This window comes from Festucalex cinctus, chromosome 19 (genome assembly GCF_051991245.1).
Source record: "Festucalex cinctus isolate MCC-2025b chromosome 19, RoL_Fcin_1.0, whole genome shotgun sequence".
Classification (NCBI taxonomy): domain Eukaryota; kingdom Metazoa; phylum Chordata; class Actinopteri; order Syngnathiformes; family Syngnathidae; genus Festucalex; species Festucalex cinctus.
Window position 1 is genome coordinate 13,820,858 of NC_135429.1, and position 19,137 is coordinate 13,839,994.

Sequence of the window (19,137 nt, forward strand, 5' to 3'; positions counted from 1 at the left end):
ATGCAAACCGCACCGCTACAACTGATTTATGAGCGTTCCTCCCTTTCGGGCACTTCTCGCGGGCCAGCGATTCATCACCGCGGCAACAATGGCGAGCGTTGGAAGGCATAAGTCACCTGAGATCGCCGTACTCGCGACTGGCCGGAGAAAATACGATGGCGGCAAACGAACAAGCCATTAGTTACACCTAACTTTATCAGTAATCTTCCTTTGGATTTACGTGGGAGTCGATCAGTTCCATATATCTTTATGGCACTCTTGAAGACGTTGGCTGTGTGGGTATGACGCAGCGAATTGAGGAAATGCCCATACAAGGAGCAAAGCTCTCGGGGGCAGGAAGTGAGGAATGAATAGGCCGTCTGGTAGGCGTAGATAAGACGCTTTGGCTGAGGTCTTTGAACTCTGAACCCAACCCATCTTTGAACACCATGACCTCACAGCCTGAGTCAGAGGGGGGAACGTGGAGGCGCCGTGGAGCGAAACAGACGCACCTTTCACAACGCAAGAGAAAATCAAGAAACTGAGAAACGGGAGCACAGTGGCGTCTCCTCTTCGGGTCAGCCCAAGAGTTCCAAGCGGGCCCCGCTGTGAAGCCTCCATGAGGGTCAGTCAAGGACAGGGGCCCGACATCAAAACCAGAGGGAGATAGCGGCGCCAAACCTCAGTGCGCATTTATACACCAAAGCGCCGCACCACATGAAGAGAAAATAGCCGGTTGCCAATCTGGATCTGCACTGTGCGGACCAGAAGACAAATTTCGGGGGAAATAAGAAAGTACAGCGGTTGGATCAGAAAGCAAAAATTGGACATGAGCTCCGCTGACTCAAGTTGAAGTCAACTTATTTTTATAGCCGCAGTCGAAAAAGATGGCTTCTACTCAATTAGGACTTGCTTCACATGCTAATTTAGTCCAACAACAACCTAGTAAGAACATGGAAAGTTATCCTTTTGAATTTTTGTATTGCATACGAATCACAACAGTCACAATACTTGCTTTTATGGACCTCAACTCTTGCTTCGTAGAAGCATGTTGTGAAAGGAAAATCACTTCAGTTCAGACGGCGTACTAAGAATCTTGATTCAGCTGAGCGCTTGTTGCTCGGTTACCATAAACAACGTCCCCAACGTGGTGCCAGAGGGTACCTGTTAGCCCCCATGCTACATAAGTAGCCCCCGGGCCTGTTTGAAAAATAGCTCACTAGTGATGGGGAATTGTGATTTTCTGGTAAATTAGAAACAATGGAAAAGATTTATTGGTATTGATGTCTCCCAATTAAATTAACATGATCAGTGTCTTCACATTATGATAACTAGGTCTGTCAGTCACAAATCTTTTTAGAATTACCCTTGCGATTACTCCATCCAGTACTCGATTACTGCCTACATTTCGAGGCAGAAATGTTTGTGTTGATCTTTTTTTTTTTTTTTCCACAGTTCTAATAATTATATGACAATGATATGATTACATTTATTTCTTAAGTGTGTAGCCTGTCACACTACTGGTTTGTTTTATTTACAGTATTTATTTTAGGTAAAAATGTAACTCCATTTGCAGTGGAAGCAAAGTATATCTTCTATGGGAAATATGCTTGAGCAAGAGTGCGCCGTTTCAACACTTGGAGGGAACTACTTAGTGACATGCAATGATTGGCACATGTAATCTTGAGACACGTTTAGATATAAAAAATGTATATATTTGTAGACCTTTACATGCACTTGAAATTGAAAAACAGGAAAAGTAGGGATGGACGAGTACCGATAGCAGGCCTTATTTCAAGATTTCGGCACGCTTTATGATAAGGAACTATAAATTATAAATCAGAAGAATATTTATTTAAATGTATAAAAAATGTATTATTATAAAATTGGTCCGTACTCCAATAACCATTATATTATCCATAATAATAGATATGATACATTGACACTAGTTTAATTCCCTCTTGATTCCAATAAACCTGCAGTGTATATATAAAAACATAAAGCCCACAAAAAAAAATTACTACGATGACTTTTTGTTTTCCTTGCCTTGCTTTCAGCCATCCCAATTCAAACCAGAATCTGAAAGTGACTGCCAAAAAAAAAAAGCAAAAATAGAAGAGAAATGAAGGTGAATTGGAGGTTAAAGCTTCCCCGATGTGAAGAATGTTATCATTTCTCGTCTTCCATTACACAAAAGGGAACCGCTGAAACCTTTCATACGTTTGGAAAGCAACTCTTACCGCACGAATCGATTCTGAATCATCATCATCATCATCATCAACAGCAGACCTTAAAAGGAATTGTTGAACCAGGACAGCCAAAAACAACTTGTACTATTTGGCAACACCAGAGAATGTTCAAAAACACTGGACTGTTGGCGCTTGTGTCCAATAGCGAGACGTCATTGCAAAACAACCGAGCCTTGTCTGGATTCCCAACAATGCACAAACGAACCCCGAGGAGAACATTCATTTGCATGTGACGCACTTATCAAGACGCAAAATCGAATTCCATTATGGTGATATTGCGCTCCCTGGCAAGCACACATCCAAGGAAAAATTACTCATCCGAGGCTTAATATAATCTCTCGATTAACACGTCGATTACGGCACAAAACGCTGTCAGTGGAAGCGCGTTTAATTTTCCATGCCACCATCAAAGCCTTTTATACCGGCGTGTGGAAAACGGGTTGATAAGACTGCTTTTGTGTTTGCATGTGCGAGTGCGTTTTGCTTGACTGACAGGTGCACTTGTCGGCCGATGGCTCGCCGCGTCTTTATCGCAGTTTGTAGTGTTTACCCCTCCATACTGCTCACCTGGGTTCATTCAACTGATAACCAAAGCTAATTTGTTCAGAAAAGGAAAACACCCTTAGGGCACTAAAAGCGCATTCGACATATGATTAATATGTCTCCTGAAGGGCTGACGTGCGAGAAACGCTGGAGCTCGATAAATAGCAGGATGTTCCGTCATGTTTGAGCCCCGTGGCTCATTTGAAGTGGTCAATCGCACCGTGATGTTTTGATCAACTACTTTAGTCAAGGCAAGTAATGGTTGACCAGTAGTTTTCAAACTAAATACTGTAGTGAGTGGAACAATAGCGTTGTGACACTTAAAGCATACTGCAACGTCATGAAATGGGACTATGACTGTTTACTAGGACTTAACAATCAAATTAAAATCAACGTAGTAGAATGTGATACTCATATTGCAAAGGCTACAATTAAAATAAATGCTAATTATACAGCATATCGTGTTCTATATAAGTTCGGTGCTTAAGAAGTGCAGTCAGTCCATTTGTTGACATATCATTGTTTCATGAAAAGGCGATGTGATAAAGCCACAGATTAGTTCATGTTATTATCATAATCCTATTTAAGATTAGCTGTTTATGTCACACTTGTTTGGTAGAATTTTGTAAAGTTGTCGCGAACGTTAAGATTGCATGTCAGTGTTTTGTACCCCAATATTTTCCTTATATTTTCCTTATTATGTGTTCTACGAAGCCCCACTAGTGTAAACACGCCATTCTGATTAATAGTGATTAGTAGGGGGGGGGCATTTGCTACCAACTGAAAATGACAACAAAAGTTTTTTTTGTTTTTTTTGTTGTTTTTTTTGCTGCTTAGTTCGTGTTCAACAACAACATTCTTCTTCTTCTTCTTCTTCTTATTCAATACATTTTTTGGGTTCACTTCTCCTTTTTTCACTCGCGCATGTGCAAAGAATACCCCGTGGCATTATGGGAAGTTATGATAACTTGGTAGCATGTAGCCTGCAAGTACATTCGAACATTTGCGACTATGTTCAAACGTATTTGCAAGTATGTTCGAACATACTCGCCAGCCAAAAATGTTTACACCAAATTGGCAGCTCTACTCTTCCGTAATATTGTAATAGTTTTTAAAAATTTGTTTTTGAAACATTATTTCTACATTTAGCAATTAGCATTTCCCATTGCAATGACTCATCCACTATATTTTGGAGCAGCCCAAGAAAAATTATATGCTGTGAAAAATATCAAATCCAGCAATAAAACAACTATAGCTATGACTAACTATAGTTGCTATACTGTGACCAAGCTAAGTGCTATGTGTTTGCCAGTGAGCCATAACCCAACAATTAAATGAAGAAACAAACTATTTTTAATGCAGCTGGACTCCACCAAAAAAACGGCTTTGTGCAAGTTTTGCTTTTCCCTCCACTGAACTGATTCCGGAGGCCTCTGTGGCTTAGACTGGCTCTTCTACACACAATGCGCACATGCACGGCTAAAGCCCAACGGGAGCCCTTGCACAAAAACACTACCCTGTGCTGTGGTAAACACCAGAACCCGGCACACCCTGTTCACGCTTTGTCATCGTAGACCCGCAATCTCTCTGACGTGTCAGCCTTCGTGCACAATTGTGCACGTCATGTCCTGTTGCATCGGTTTATCCACCCTTGCAAATGTAGGCCCCACCTACCATTTGATATTTTAAATCTGCACTTATCCCGTCTAAAAGTCCTTTCGGGATCAATACAAGCATATTTCTCACAGAATTCTTCACGCATGAGTCTTTTTGGCATCTCTGTTGCTCCTCTTCAGTTCTTTTTCCAGTGTGATGTTAATTTTCAAGCAATGTTTCCATTAAGCGGTACACTCTGTTTTTGTTTTGGAACACTAATTCTGGATCTAACTCATGTTTCCAGGAGGGATAGTGATAGTTTTAAGCAGTGTAACATCATAGCAGGACAACTTTGTGATACTGACAATTTATTTTTATTTTTTGAAGGTCACATTTGATTTCCTTTCCTTTCCATTCTCACTACAGTGACGAGACAAAAGGAGCTGAAAAGCGCTGTCGTACCAGTGTTAAAAAACGTCTAAGCAGTGCACAATATGGCTGCTTGCAGAGTTGAGTAAATAAGCCGTCTCTTTTAAGTGAATTGCCTCCTATTAATTTTTTTTCTCTTTCTTGGTTGAGCAGCTATGCATAGAGGAGGTGGTCACAGTTACAGAAATGCCTTTGCGTTGTCCTGGGGGGGGGGGGGGGGCGGGGGCACATGGTGCCAGCGTGTACTAGTTAGTCCCTAGGACAACATGAGTAGCCAACAGGTCTGTTCTAAAAATAGCTCACCAGTGATCGGACACTGACTTGCTAAGAATGAAAACGTGAACGTTAATATAAATATATTTTTATTTAAACTTAACAGACACGGTTCTTAAACCAAATATTCTATATTTTGTTTAAAAATCAAATATATTGTGTTCAATGGGGAAAAAATGCTGTTTTTATTACATTTTTTTAAAAGGACATTTTAGAGCTGTAATTATAATACCATGATATCGAGATATTTTTAATAATGTTTATTAGGGGTGTGAATTGCCTAGTACCTGACGATTCGATTCGTATCACGATTCACAGGTCACGATTCGATTCGATACCGATTAATCCCGATACGAATGGTCACGATTCGATACCGATTAATCCCGATACAAATTTATAAGTCGATTGTTGCGATTTTTTTCCATTCAAATTTAGAAAATACCATCAGTAAATTTGTACATGTACACTGTAAGATTTGTATGAATATATTTATCTAAAACTTGAGGCTTATAACCGTGAGCCACTGTACACAAACAGTTTGCAATCTGTTTCACATTTGAACAGCATTAAAATAAAAATATTAAGGCTTAATGTGCCGTTCATATAACATTCTTCCATGCTGGGTGTGAATCCTAAAAAAAAAAAAAAAAAAAAAAAAAAAAAAAAAAAAAAAAAAAAAAAAAAAAAAAAAAAAATCGATTCTGCCGATTATTGAATCGATTCGAGAATCGCGCGATGTAGTATCGCGATATATCGCCGAATCGATTTTTTTTTAACACCCCTAATGTTTATCATACCGTCAGAATCTAATATCAGCCAATGTGCCTATATGGGGCGCTGGTAGTGAAATGATACACATTAAGAATCTACTATGAAAGGAAAGGTCATGAACCTCCTTCATATTAACTCACCTTGCTTGGTGTGTTATCAGCAGCGAGCGCACTCCTTGGCGGCACTTGATAGACATCTTGTCCAGATGGTACCTGGTAGATGCTCTGCTGCTGCGGTGGCACCTGGTACAGCCCCTGAGCCCCCGCCGGGGTGGCCTTCTGCTGGAAACCCGAGTTCTGGTGGGGAGACTGGGCGGCGGCGACGACCGGCGACTGGGCCTCAAACTTGGGCCCTATGAGCAGCTTGAGGCGGTTGCCGGGGGCGATGCCCTGGCGGCCGTGCAGGGAGCAGAGCCACCAGCCCTCCAGGCCGCCGGTGTTCTGTTCTATCACGGTCAGGATGTCCCCTTTGCGGAAGGCCAGCTCCTCTGGGGACTCGGGCATGTTGTCGTACAACGCTTTGGCCATTAGGTTCTAGGAGAAGACAAAAACTTATTATACTGTGTGAAAATGTAGAGTTTTGAATAGGGCTGGAGGATTCATCAAAATGTAATTGTGATTTTGATTTTGGCTTTTCTCGATCTTCAAAACGTTATAGCTGAAGAAAAAGGATGTGTCGAACGGTGGGTTTACAAGTCTCCGACTTTGTGAAAGTACCCTAAATGCACCACGTTGCTTGTGTAGCAAGTATGTGTATTATGTAGCGTATGTGATTCTGCCGTCCCTGAATGGGCTTTAAGCTGTTTAATGACACCTCAGTTGGCGTTAACTGTAAAACTAAAAACACAACAAATAATTGCATACATTGTGTATTTAACGTCAATTCACGTTTTTGGCAGCATTCATTTGTTTTTTAGTAAAAGTCATTGAACGTTTTTGGCGGTCAAAGTTAATTTTCATTAGGGATATTTTGGCTCTTCTATGTTTGACTCATTCACCCCCAGCCATTTTCACAGAAGCAATCCTGCTCGCTCCCGGCTGTTTTACTGGATTTTGACTATTTTGCAAGGCTCAAAGAAAATTGTGTTCTTTTGCTATAAAACCATGGAACCTATCAAACAAAAGATTAAAGTCTCTTCTTTCATCAGGAAAAAAAAGTATATTTCTATCTGTTTCTGTTTTGCAGCAACTAGCATTAGAATATAGCTAAGTTTAATCAATTTCCATAAATCTATTTAGAATTGTGAGTAATTGAGTTTTTTTTTTTTTCAACATAGCCCTGGTTGATCTCCTTTGCTCTGATGCCAGCTGCTGGCCGTTTTTGTAATAACTACCATTTCTGCAACCGTTCTTTCCAGTTGAAAGGCTGCATCAAAGCAGTCTGTATGCTCTAGCATAAAAACAAATGGAAAAAAAACAAAAACATATAAATACGTTGTTGGGACACTTAAAACATAAAAAAAAACGTATTTATAAGTTATTGGGAGCAAATGTGTTAAATACAAAACATGCTTTGTTTTTAAAACGTCGCTCGCTGCCAATGCTAAAGTCAATGTAATATCCCATTGAAATGCTAATGGTACATTAGCATCGACTTCGGGAGTGATATTCCTTCAAATAATCAATATCCACACACAAACACTGTTGAAATACATTCGCACAGGTTAGATAACAATAATCAAAGTAATAAGTTCTTCCCAATCTGTGAAAAACAAATTATATCAACTTTCTTCTATTAAAATTGTGTGTACTCCATCCATACATGGCACCACGCTGCCCCTAAGAGGCCAAAACGTGCAGCAACAACTGGTATTTTTTTCCCCAATTGCTATTTTCGTAAATTCTTATTTTATTTTCTTAGCAATTTTTTTCGCTATCCTTTCAAATTATATTTCAAGTTGCGTTTTCAAGGATTCAAGGAATTTTCCTTTCCACAAAATGCAAGGTTTCAAAGATCCAAAGTTATTTTTTTATTTTTTTTATTTTTTTTATTTTTTTTTTATTTTTTTAAAATTTTTTTTATTTTTTGTCTTACCAACATACATTTATTTCCACACATGACATGAAATACAATCTCCAAGGTCCCAGGCTAGCCCAGTAATTCCCAAGACTTGTGAAAATAACAAGATAAATATAGTAAAGAGATGAGTGGTAATGCTTAAGAATGGCAAATGAATAATAAAAATGCATGAGGCTTGAATTTCACATATTTACAAGGTCATTTTGTACTTGACAAACGAATAGTGTTCAATAATAGTGTTCAACGTGGAGGGATGGTTGGGCATGAGGCTATGATGTTACTTTTGAGTAGTTTTTTTTTTTTTTTTTAAGTTTTAGTAGTTGAATAAATGCTAAGTTTCAAAATCAATTAATAAGCATTTTCGTAATCGTGATTGCTATTTTTTTCCATAATCGTCCAGCCCTAGCGCTGATGACGACCATTTCTCAAGCTTGTTTATCAGGATCCTCGGTGTTAACATTTCCGCTGACATGTTGGTGAACTTGAAGGCCACTCCAAATGACCATGCAGATGGCATTAGCCTGCGGCTCTACGCCAGATGTCGTTCAAACAAATCTCAACTTGACGGGATTTTCTCAGCTTGCGCCCCGCTTTAGGGCACAGTTGCGCGTTCCGGCCAGCGGGGGTTGAGGTATAATGAGTCTAACAGGCAGATTTTGGCGATAGCAAATGCCCCCGGAGTGTGCCGTTGCAGTGTTTTAGGGAGGCATTTGCCGCTAATTGCCACGTTAAATGCACTATTATCCTTTTTAGGGCTTTTTATGCCTGGAAAGAATCAACTTAGCATGAATGGGGCTTTACACTGGCGCATGAACAAATACAGTATTAGGCGCTGCTAAGCACACAAACAAGTTATGACTACATACTTTGTATGCGTTAAAGTGGAGACCTTTTGCACCTTTACAGCTTCCATTTTTTTGGGAAGACTTTTAACAAGATTGTGTGTCCAATAAAGAGCATTTGTGAGGGAAAGCCTGGCTCATCATTGGCCTCAAAAGTGTTTGATGGCGTCAGTTTTCCATCGCAAATTCCAAGCAGGACCTTGCTAAGGGAGGGGCTTCCCAAAACCGTTCCCCCAAATGGAATTGTTCAATGATAGTCGATGAAAAACGAATTCAGGGGGAACTAAGAGGTCCTGCCAATCCACTTATTGATTAAATAATTGATAAAGAGGCTTGTCCCAAGGCTCGAATGAACACATCAGTAATGATTAGCCTTTTTTTTTTTTTTTTTTTTTAAATGGTATCAAGATTGTCACGCTTTTGGGAGTACTTCCAGTCCTCCCTTTACTAATTTCTGTAAAATGCACACATTAATAGCAAACTATTTAATGGAATTTAGCAATGATTAAAAAAATGGAATTGGTCCTCTCCTCCAATATAATGAAACTGACTAGACTTTAGGGGTGTGAATTGCCTCGTACCAGACGATTCGATACGTATCACGATTCATAGGTCACGATTCGATTCGATACCGATTAATCCCGATATGAATTTACAAGTCGATTGTTGCGATTTTTTTTTTTTACTCAATTTTAGAAAATACCATTCAGTAAACTTGTACATGTACACTGTAAGATGTATGAAAATGCATGATGTATTGATCTGAAACTTCAGTTTTATAACTTTTAACAAACAGGTTGTAACCTTTTTCATGTTAGAACAGCATTGAAATAAAATATTAAGACTTAATGTTCCATTAATATAACATTCTTCCATACTTAAGGTATGAAAGTTAGACATTTTGTTGAATATTTTTCCATCAAAAATGGATATTAAAAAATCGATTCGGCTGCCTATTGAATCGATTTTTTTTAACACCCCTACTAGACTTGTTAAATTGCTACTCTGTTTCCTACTTAGCTTTTATTTGTCATCAAGTCATTATATTGAATCAGATAAAGACATTTCCTTGCTTGTTATCAAGCCGTTATTGTACAGTAGCTCCGTGTGAGAACCAGGAAGCTGGCTTTGAGGTTCTTTTTTGGTTTGTGCACCCTCCTTGGCCTTCCTCTTGGCCCGAATCAAACAGTTCCCACGTGAAAGTCTCACGTCTTGTTAACGTCGTTATCTCTCACTGTGCTTCAGCCATTGTCTAAGTGCACTGTCAGCACCATTAGCTAGTAACACCCACAGCGGCGAGTACCACCCCCCCGCAGCTACCCGCTAGGTGCACCCCGCAGCGCGTTCGATCGCGACCTCGGGGGTCACCACCATGTGACTGTTCCGATAATTTGATGTGGCCTGTCAGAGTCATCCATGAGGAAAGGAAACGCTCCTTTTCTGCGATTTACTACTACGACTATATTTGTGCCAGGGGTCGCTTTCTGTGTAGTCGTCAGCTTGTGTGCGATTGATGCAGCGAGGAGAAAGCAGCGGGCACCAGACTCCTTTGTCTGCTCTTTTGTCTCTGTTAATTACAGTGATTGTTCCCAACAGCGGAAAATGCGGAACTCTTGTATTAAGCTCCCATGCGAGCCACGGTTTGCAGCACTCGGGCTCAGACAAGACATCCTCCAAGAGACATCACGCAAATGCTTTTAAATCCTCTCTGGAGGTGTAAGCAGCTCCGCAACACCATCTCTACTTCCATATTCTCTACTCTTTCTCCTTTTCAGCGTCACTGGGAAGCCTATGCCACGTGACTGTGTGTTTGAAAGGCCGAGTACACTTCTGCAATACATTTATGCAAACCTAATCACATCACAAGCCCCAGAGCGGATTAATGCATACATCAACTTGGCTGTTTGTTTACTTCAGCCACAGGGCCCTTTTTAATAGCTCAAAATGGAAGTTAATGTAATCCTCATGCTCATTGCTTGTCACAAGATGTTTGTTTTTTTTCTTTTAAATAGAAAATGCTTATTAAAGTACTTCTGTTTTAGGTCTGAAAGATCCATTGCAGAATGCATGCAGTGCCTGCCATAATTTGTCTTCTTTATAAAAAACAAAACTGACAAGAAAATTATATTGTGGCTACGGAATGAAAATGATGTAGCTGTGCATTTTCTTTTAGCCAACAACAAAAACATTTCCATGTAAATGCACTTCACAAATATTGAACAACACTTTGCATCCCCATAAAGTAGCGGAAGAAATTTTTATTTTTATTTTTTATTTTTTTTTAACTCCAGGGCTCCCCCTTACAGTTGTGAAGTAGAATCTTATTGTAACCTGAAACCGTTACACATGCAGAATAAATTGTACAGACTGCATGCAATGCTGAACAGGGTCATAACATGAGGATTGACATTTGCACTATCACAAACACAATACATTTACCAATATTATAGACATGTGGTTCTCATTTATTTGTTGTTATGCCCCTTTAGGAAGAATAAATTAAATGCTCAAACTGTGCATAATGTTACATTATCGGTTATATAGAGCTTTTATGTACACTATTTGCATATAATCATTTAATACTGTTTTGCAAAAATTAATTTCGGTACAATTTTAATTCAACTTTAATGTGTTTTACATTTTAATTGAATCATTATTTCAGTACAGTTTTTATTTTACTATATCTAAGTGCATTGTTGCATGTTAGGTTACAAATACATTAAATTAGTCGCATGCAAACAAAAGATACCACCTGATTTAAAACGTTTGAGAACTACAACAGTACTTTTAAATGATTCAGGGTTGCCATTATTACAAATGAGCATGAATGCTATTGTAAATAATGATTGTTTTTCAGGTTGCTTTAAACACATTTGATCATCAGCTCTTGGAAAGAAAACAAACTCATTCATCATCTGTTGTGGTAAATCTCACTGACTTCCTCCAGTGGGAGCTTCTCGTGAATAATGACTGTTTTATATTGCACCTTCACCCAGGAAATGTTCTGTCAGCCACGGGTTGGATTAGATTTAAAGCTCAATATAAAAGCATTAATGCAAATCTGTATGACCAGTCTGGGAAATGCAATAAAGGAGCCATAAAAATGTGCATAAACGGGTTGTTTGTGAAAATAGCGTCCCACGTGTCCTTCTGATGTGACGCGAAGAGGGAACGCGCAGCTCTCTTCTCCGTGTTTGTTTGCTTGACTTGTGTGGGCACGGCTGTAATCTGAGCAGATAAAGCCGACTATTAACCAGGCGTCACATCTCTGACATAAACACAGATTAGTCACAACACGGTGACGCTCCTCTGCCATTGATCATGCTGTAAGCGCACGTGTTTGCCATTTGTATGTGGGGCCCGGCGGGCAGGTTGTGGAGGGAAGGGAAAGGAAGGGCCCCTCGTGCGACTCGCACCGATGAGTGCGAGCTTCCAGGAAGTTATCATTTAGAGGTCAGTGACGGGGCGAGACGTGCTACTGCTCCCTCAAGAAAACTATGATGTGTTTTTAGTCTTGACGACCTAAAAAAAACAAAAAACAATGTGACTATGACACTTCTTCAACATTAATATAGGCGACACTTGGCCAACTGCAGGAAGCTGAGCAGATAAGGCTCTCCGAGTCTGTAACCTTACCAAAAGTGCACAGAGAAGCCATCGAAATGTGAAGAAACGCGTAAAAACCGCCAAACCAATTTTGACTCATTAACCACTGTTGTCAGTCTAACTTTTGGGAATACAGAGCTAGATATGAGAAGCAAACAAGCTAATGCTAATCTGCGGCTGCGCCTTAGCTATGAATGCCACTTCCCAATCTCCACTTTGGTTCTGCGATCCTTTTTCTAGCTTCCTTAACTACCAATGGCACAATACCCTTGGTCTCCTCTGTTAGTGTCTGCTCGCACATCTTGTTCCAAATAACTCATTTAATACGGCCGGAAGAATCAGCATTGTTATCTTGTGAAGACGTGGCAATCCAGGTCCGGAAAGTAAAAACTCTGCCGAAGTTTGGCTTTAGCCACAGGTGCTACTACTCAACGGACAGGTAAACATGCTCATTCACTTGCCAGTCGAGTAGAAGTACCTGTGGCTAAAGCTAAACTGTGGAAGGGTTTTTACCTTCTGGACCTAGATTTGCCTACTCTGATCTTAAATCATGAGGCCTTTCACGTAAAGTGGCCCACAAATTTTTAGCCTACCTTGATTTTTAAATCCTGGTTCTAAGGCAACATACGCTTTAGTACCGTGATAGTAGAAAGTTGCTATATGACAACATTTGGCCCAAATAATCTATCTGCCCTAGCCCTGTCTTCAAAGACGGAATCTGGATCTCCCAAATCACTTGGTGTTCCAAGATATAAAGTAAGATGTAAAGCAAGAATTTTTGTTTTGCTTTGCCAGGCAGGATTCCTTCTGCCCTCGTCGACATCTGGTTTAAAGGCCTTGCGCGTTTTTATCAGTTGAATGCATGCAATAGCGCAAAGCGGAACTGTCTGGATCTGCACCTGGATCACTGTATACAACCTAAAGATCCAGCTGTCTGACCCGCGCCGCCGCCCCTTGAACCTCTTTCTACGTACGCAGACATCGATGACTCATGCAGGCTTTTTCCATCAGTGTCTGGCCTCAGTGCAGACTGTGTAAACCCTCTCTCGCTTGCCTGTGCTGACCAATCCAAAAATAAAATCACCCTTACGTAACTTCACCGCCTGTTGAAAGGGCCCCACCTTTGCCGGCAGGGAGAACTCTCTGTGAGGTTCAGACTCTTTGGGGTGGGTAATGAAGAGGACTTTGACTAAACAAGCTCATAAAGTCTCAAAATCCCCTTCTACTGTTGCCCAAATAAAAGAGGACAAACAAACGCATAAAAAAAGTGCTCCTACCAGCTGTGAGAATCCACCACTCTTTGTCGAATGGGAAAAGCAGCACACTCATGTGGCCTCATTTCACATGGTTATATATAGAAAATAATTATGGTAATGACGATAATGAGGACCTGATGACTTTTACCAGTCGTTCCTCAGAGTGAGAGGCCTACTGCGGGTGAGAGCCAGTTCAAATAAATGGGCCATGTGAAGGGTTCTGGGTAGGAAAGTCTCATGGGAAGTGGTTCAGTGCCCGGAGTACATGGTAATTTCTTCATTTGGACATTTTTCAGGAAGGTTTACCCACGATTATAGCCTCTTTGTAACCTCTGCCAGTGGCTGTGTTCGAGCATAATTATATAGCAGGTTCATTGCATGGAAAACACACCATCGATGTCCAACGCAGTCTTCGCAGTGGAATTAAACATTATCTAACCTCACTGCTTCACGTAGATAGTGAACCTTTCTGTACCAAGTCTTAATTCCATTCAGAATAGTTACAGAGTTACAGTATGATGCGCTTTGAAACAATCTAAAAAATCAATAGCTCATTCAAGCCTTGTGATCACTGCTATTGACTGACTGCAAACGACACTAGATGACATTACAGGAAAACGACTCGCACGATCTGTTACAGTCAAGGACCAGAAAATAACTTGCCAAATGATCTTAATTCTTTCATTTGATTGACAGACTGACAACCAATCACGGGCGCTATGTATTTAGACACATGCCTAACTGTATGACCAATGACGGTACAGCCTAAAGCCACAACAAAGAGGAAGACTACATGCCGACTCAGGAAATGAAATGCCAGGTGATATTCAAGGAGGTGGAAACTAGATTGTTCCCTGAAACAGATGTTCTACAGGATATCGTGTCCAAACACTCGTAAAAACAGTGATGATACAACTTTTGACCACTCAGACTGCACTGATGTCATTCGATTACAAACTAAAGCCACTTCCAGTAGTAAACCTAAAACAAGATGAATACAATGTAGGCAGGACTTGAGTGTAACACTTGAGGTTTTATGAAGTCACAGGAAGTGATTGTGAAATGTCTACGTTGATTCCTCTTAACCCTTTCCATTCATTGTAGTAATTTCTTTACTGTCTAGTAAACCGCTAGGTAGCTTGACATAACCCCGCCTTCAGCGCCGTCATCACTCCTTACCCTGCAGCACTTCCCGTCTTCTACAGAACTTAAAGCGAACCAGGCGGCTTACGACCTACTGGCCTTGCTGTTTCCCATCTTGTGCTGCCTTATGAGGGTTTTGAAGCTCGAGCTATAATTAGGTGTCCAAGCCACGCTCAAAAGTGCATCTATTTCTGTGAATCTGAAGGAGTGCCGCATGAGCATATCGAGCAGTGTTGCCTCGTGTCTTATTGCCAAGACGTTCTTGGTAATCTGAAGACTGTGAAGCAGCAGGGAGTAAAGTTGTCCCTCATGGATGTAACACTGGACCTCTGCCAGCTTTATGGGTTTTGTTTAGCTCCAGACAGAGAACTCTACCCCAGAAAGGGAATTTACAAAAACACCACCAGGATTTGTTGAATTGCCAAGAGTCAAGCAAGAGTATTGGCGAAAGACAAGAGCCGTATTATTTACAAGCTCCATGCCAAGGCCAAATGCCACATGGGTGCATCTCTGTGGGCCCTGGAGACACAAGCTAATCCCTCCCATGGGGGGCATGAGCCAAGATCTGAAATAATTTTCATGGTATCACTGCAGGGCCACATTGGATGGTTTTACATATAGGAATTGCCAATGAGATGGATATTCACTGCACTGTCCCTATGATTTCACGGTAAGAGAAGATCTTGCAGAAGAAACGCCCACAAAACCATCACCACCACCACCATCTCACCCCCTCAAAAACGAGATATGAGACCATCTTTTGTCTTTTTCTAGGAGGATACACGTGCGCTAGTATGAACTAACTTTTGCCCTGGTATTAATAACTTTTCTCAGCTGTCCAGCTTGCTCCTAACATGAGGGTCAAACTGCCCCCAGGGTCAAACCATGCCGACAAGGGGCTCACCATCTTTAGATGACCCTGCAAAATAATTTGGATTCTTCAGGGGACGGGTTTACTTGATGATTCTTGCTGGTGTTGTGCATTCTCACAATACAATCTGCCTTTTTTTGTAATGTTGAACGTTGGCTGACGGTGTGAGGGCACAGTGGGGTGAGTGGTTGTGGAGGGGGATCGTGAGGGGGGGCCAGCATTCATTTTCACTGGGGGAATAGCGCTTCATGTTCAGCTTAAAATGATGCATGGTAACAGACATGAAACCGAAGGTGATAAAGTGGAAATTTCAATCAAGCATAAGGGGACTAAGACACGTTTTTGTCTGTGGATTCTTTCTTCAATGTAAAGAAAAGTGTTTCTTGCAAACACAGTGCCCCGGTCGGCCAAACTATTCACAACCTCTGCCAGACTCATAACCAACCTAAAGGGCCACCTTGAAACAATCCTGTGCATCTTCTGGACAACATTCCCAAGCACAATGTCCCGGAATGTTCTCATTCTCACAGGGAGCCCCTCAACCTCTCTCTTCCCATCCCCTCCCCCCATCACCAAACACATCTAATTTTGCCCTTTCGTCACCCCCCCACAACTTCCTCTCCTTTTCATTTGCTGCAGCCCCTTTCAGCATCAGGGATTCTCCTCCCACTCAGAACAATGTCTGCTTCGCCCTCCTCCAGCTCCCTTTACCCTTGGACCAGTGCCTGGAAGTTGAACCCATTAAAAAAAAAAATGAAACCGTGAGGAAAACACACATTTTGGCCACCTAATCACTGTGGTTGTAAAGCTATTTCGGCAACTGTGACATCAGCTGTGGAAGCGTCAGTGGAATTATTTTTTTTTTCCACCAGAACAGTCTGAACACTTGAAAGTACCACAGGTGCATACGTACGACTCTACAGAAGGGGATTATACGTATTAAGAAACCAATGGAGACAAACCTTCCTCTTACACCTGAGCACCTGTTTGGAAAGCCTCTCTGACAGACAAGCGACTGAGCGCCGAGTTAAATAAAGTCCGGCTGAAACACGACCCCCCTCTGCTGCTTAATATAGTGGTAAATCATTCAATGGGACTAAGATCAAACGCAAACATGGCGATCTGAGACCGTCACCTCTGCGGTTATTTAGCAGCTCTAAAGAAGGCAGCTGACCTGAAAGTTATCCTGATAAAAACAGCAGGGAGGCTGACGCGAAATGTGTCACATTCCTTCCCTGTCCATGCCACCCTCATTTCCCCCTTGTTACATAATGTTGACATGTATACAGTGAACCCTCACTATTCATGGGACCCCTGTCGTGAATAGCGGAAATCTGTGTGTAATTTATGCCGCCCAACATGGTTTGTAATTGCTTAGAGATGTCACGGGATGCCTGCAAAGCATTACTTATGACTAAATCAAACTCCTCAATACCTTCAAAATGGCACAAGAATACTCAGTTACCACCCTAGCTTAATGTTTTTCATTTGATTAGTGATAGACCGATGTTTTTTTTTTGTTTGTTTTTGTTGTTGTTGTTTTTTCAAGGCCAATACCTATTATTAGTAGTCAAGGAGACCGATAACTTATATTTCAAGCTGATATTCATTTGCAGTAAAATTGAAAATATTAGTGTGAACATTTAAAAAAAAAAAAAAAAAAAACTTTTAATTTTAAACATTCAGTATAAAGAATTGACAGCTTTGTTTAAAAATTATAACTAAAATTGCAGGGAGCTTCCAGGGTCATCAGTATTTGTTCAGCTAAATTAAAAACTAAACAATAGTTCCCTAGTTTTCAACTGTAAATAGTTTCCCAAAATTTCAACATAATTTCTTAATTTTAATTCTATTTTTTTTTTTAATAAAAAGTGTAGGGACTTCCCTGTGTCATCATCATATTTGAATGAAGTGGTAATTTAAATAAATCCAGAAATGAATAGCATTAGCAAGTGCGTCAATATTAAGTCTTATTAAAGATTTTGTTTTTAATTTGCATTGCCTGTAATGTACAAAAGCACAATATTATGCTTTTTTTTTCATATGAGCCCTTTTTTTTTTTTACAATATTGTGACTTTTTGTAAATATCGCCAACCTCCCCACAATATCGTGATAATTATCGTATCGTGAGCTTCATATTGTGATATCGTATCGTGATGTTTGGCTATCATTACATCCCTACTATTTATGGCCTAGAAGTATTTTCCATACAAATATTCACTGTAATTCTGACTCCGAACAGATTGGGGTTGCATCGCCGCTTTACAGAATGAAACTATTTGGCCAGCTGTGTCCTTATACAAATAAAGGCCTCCTCTCAAATAGATGCCTGCTTCAAAGAAATGTCTGTTGCTGTTTGTAGTTGAATAACTAAACGCCCTTGGTCACTATTTGGAGGAAATAGGGCATCTTAAGTAAAGAGCACCGGCTGCCTCACTATCTTGAAAGGCAAACAGCGAAGTGTAGACACGATTCCGTGTTAGTGAGGTTGCACACTGTCAGTTTCCTTCCTACACACACTTAAGAGTCTTGAAATGCTTCTCGATCTGATTCATAAATATCCAAACTCCCCCTTTGCAAAGATCACAGGCTGAAACCATGCGCCAGCTCTAAAGTGTATATTTAACAGACCAATGAGTCAGTCCATGTGCACGCCCACTGGTCTCGTTCTACCCCACCACCCCCTCCGCAAAAAAAAAAAAAAAAAAGACACAGCAGGCCGACGCTGAGCAACAGGGGAAGCTTGACAAACAGCAACTTGAGAAAACAACCCACAAAACTTCCAAGCCCCCGTCCGTCCTTGGAAGCCTCTGTCTGAATCATGTCGGATAGTCTGTGAGCTCATCTAATGAGGACCAGCGCTGCGTGTGACTGCACTTCAACGACAGCGTTTGGTGAACTGGACATACTGTTCACTTGTACAGCTGATAATCTCGAGTTGGGTCTTGCGTCACAACATATTTAACAGCACGCTACACAGCTAGTGGAAGTAGCACTGCTGAAGCCACTTCATATGAATATTTGAAGCTTTATAAACAAATCAGGAGGTGCCCCATTTTTTGTTTTTTTTGTTTTTTTTTGTTTACTGTTCAGTGGAATCTAATTAAGGCTGTCCAAAGATAGGCCTCATGCACATCATGATCACGTTGGATTTTGTAGGGTTAAATTGTAACCTGTGATTGTTTTATAGCAGTATAAAGCAATTACTTTAGTATGGGAATTGAGCATTGGCAATGATTGGAGAAGGTGTGTCTCCGAACTTTGAGCTTTGGCCTATGTATGATGTTGCAAAAGCATTGATGACATCTAAAGTATAGTGTAATAGAATTTGGATTTGTAGTTCTTGCGCGATTCATGGCAAAAATAATACAAATATCCACTTTAAGAAATATATTTTGCGTGTACAATGTTATTGTTGATTACATTTTGTTAATATAATCATCATCATCATCAAATAAATGGGAATGTAATATGTCTGGGGTGTTTAGTGTGATGAAGCCACCAACATTATCGCTCTACTTACGCCCCTGCTGTTGCAATAACTGTTGAAATAGCGGCG

The 19,137-nt window shown here is 40.6% G+C and overlaps 2 protein-coding genes across 3 annotated transcripts in view; one reads left to right on the plus strand and one right to left on the minus strand.

Annotated features, from left to right (window-relative positions):
- nedd9 (neural precursor cell expressed, developmentally down-regulated 9) overlaps positions 1–19,137 on the minus strand; it is a 34,846-nt gene that overhangs the window by 15,285 nt on the left and 424 nt on the right. Inside the window, exon 2 of the mRNA XM_077507960.1 lies at positions 5,981–6,373. Coding sequence (XP_077364086.1) covers positions 5,981–6,373 — 393 coding nt within the window. The remainder of the gene's footprint in view (positions 1–5,980; positions 6,374–19,137) is intronic.
- The window catches only part of tmem170b (transmembrane protein 170B), a 79,329-nt gene that overhangs the window by 13,146 nt on the left and 47,046 nt on the right, over positions 1–19,137 (plus strand). The gene's annotated exons all lie outside the window — the stretch shown is intronic.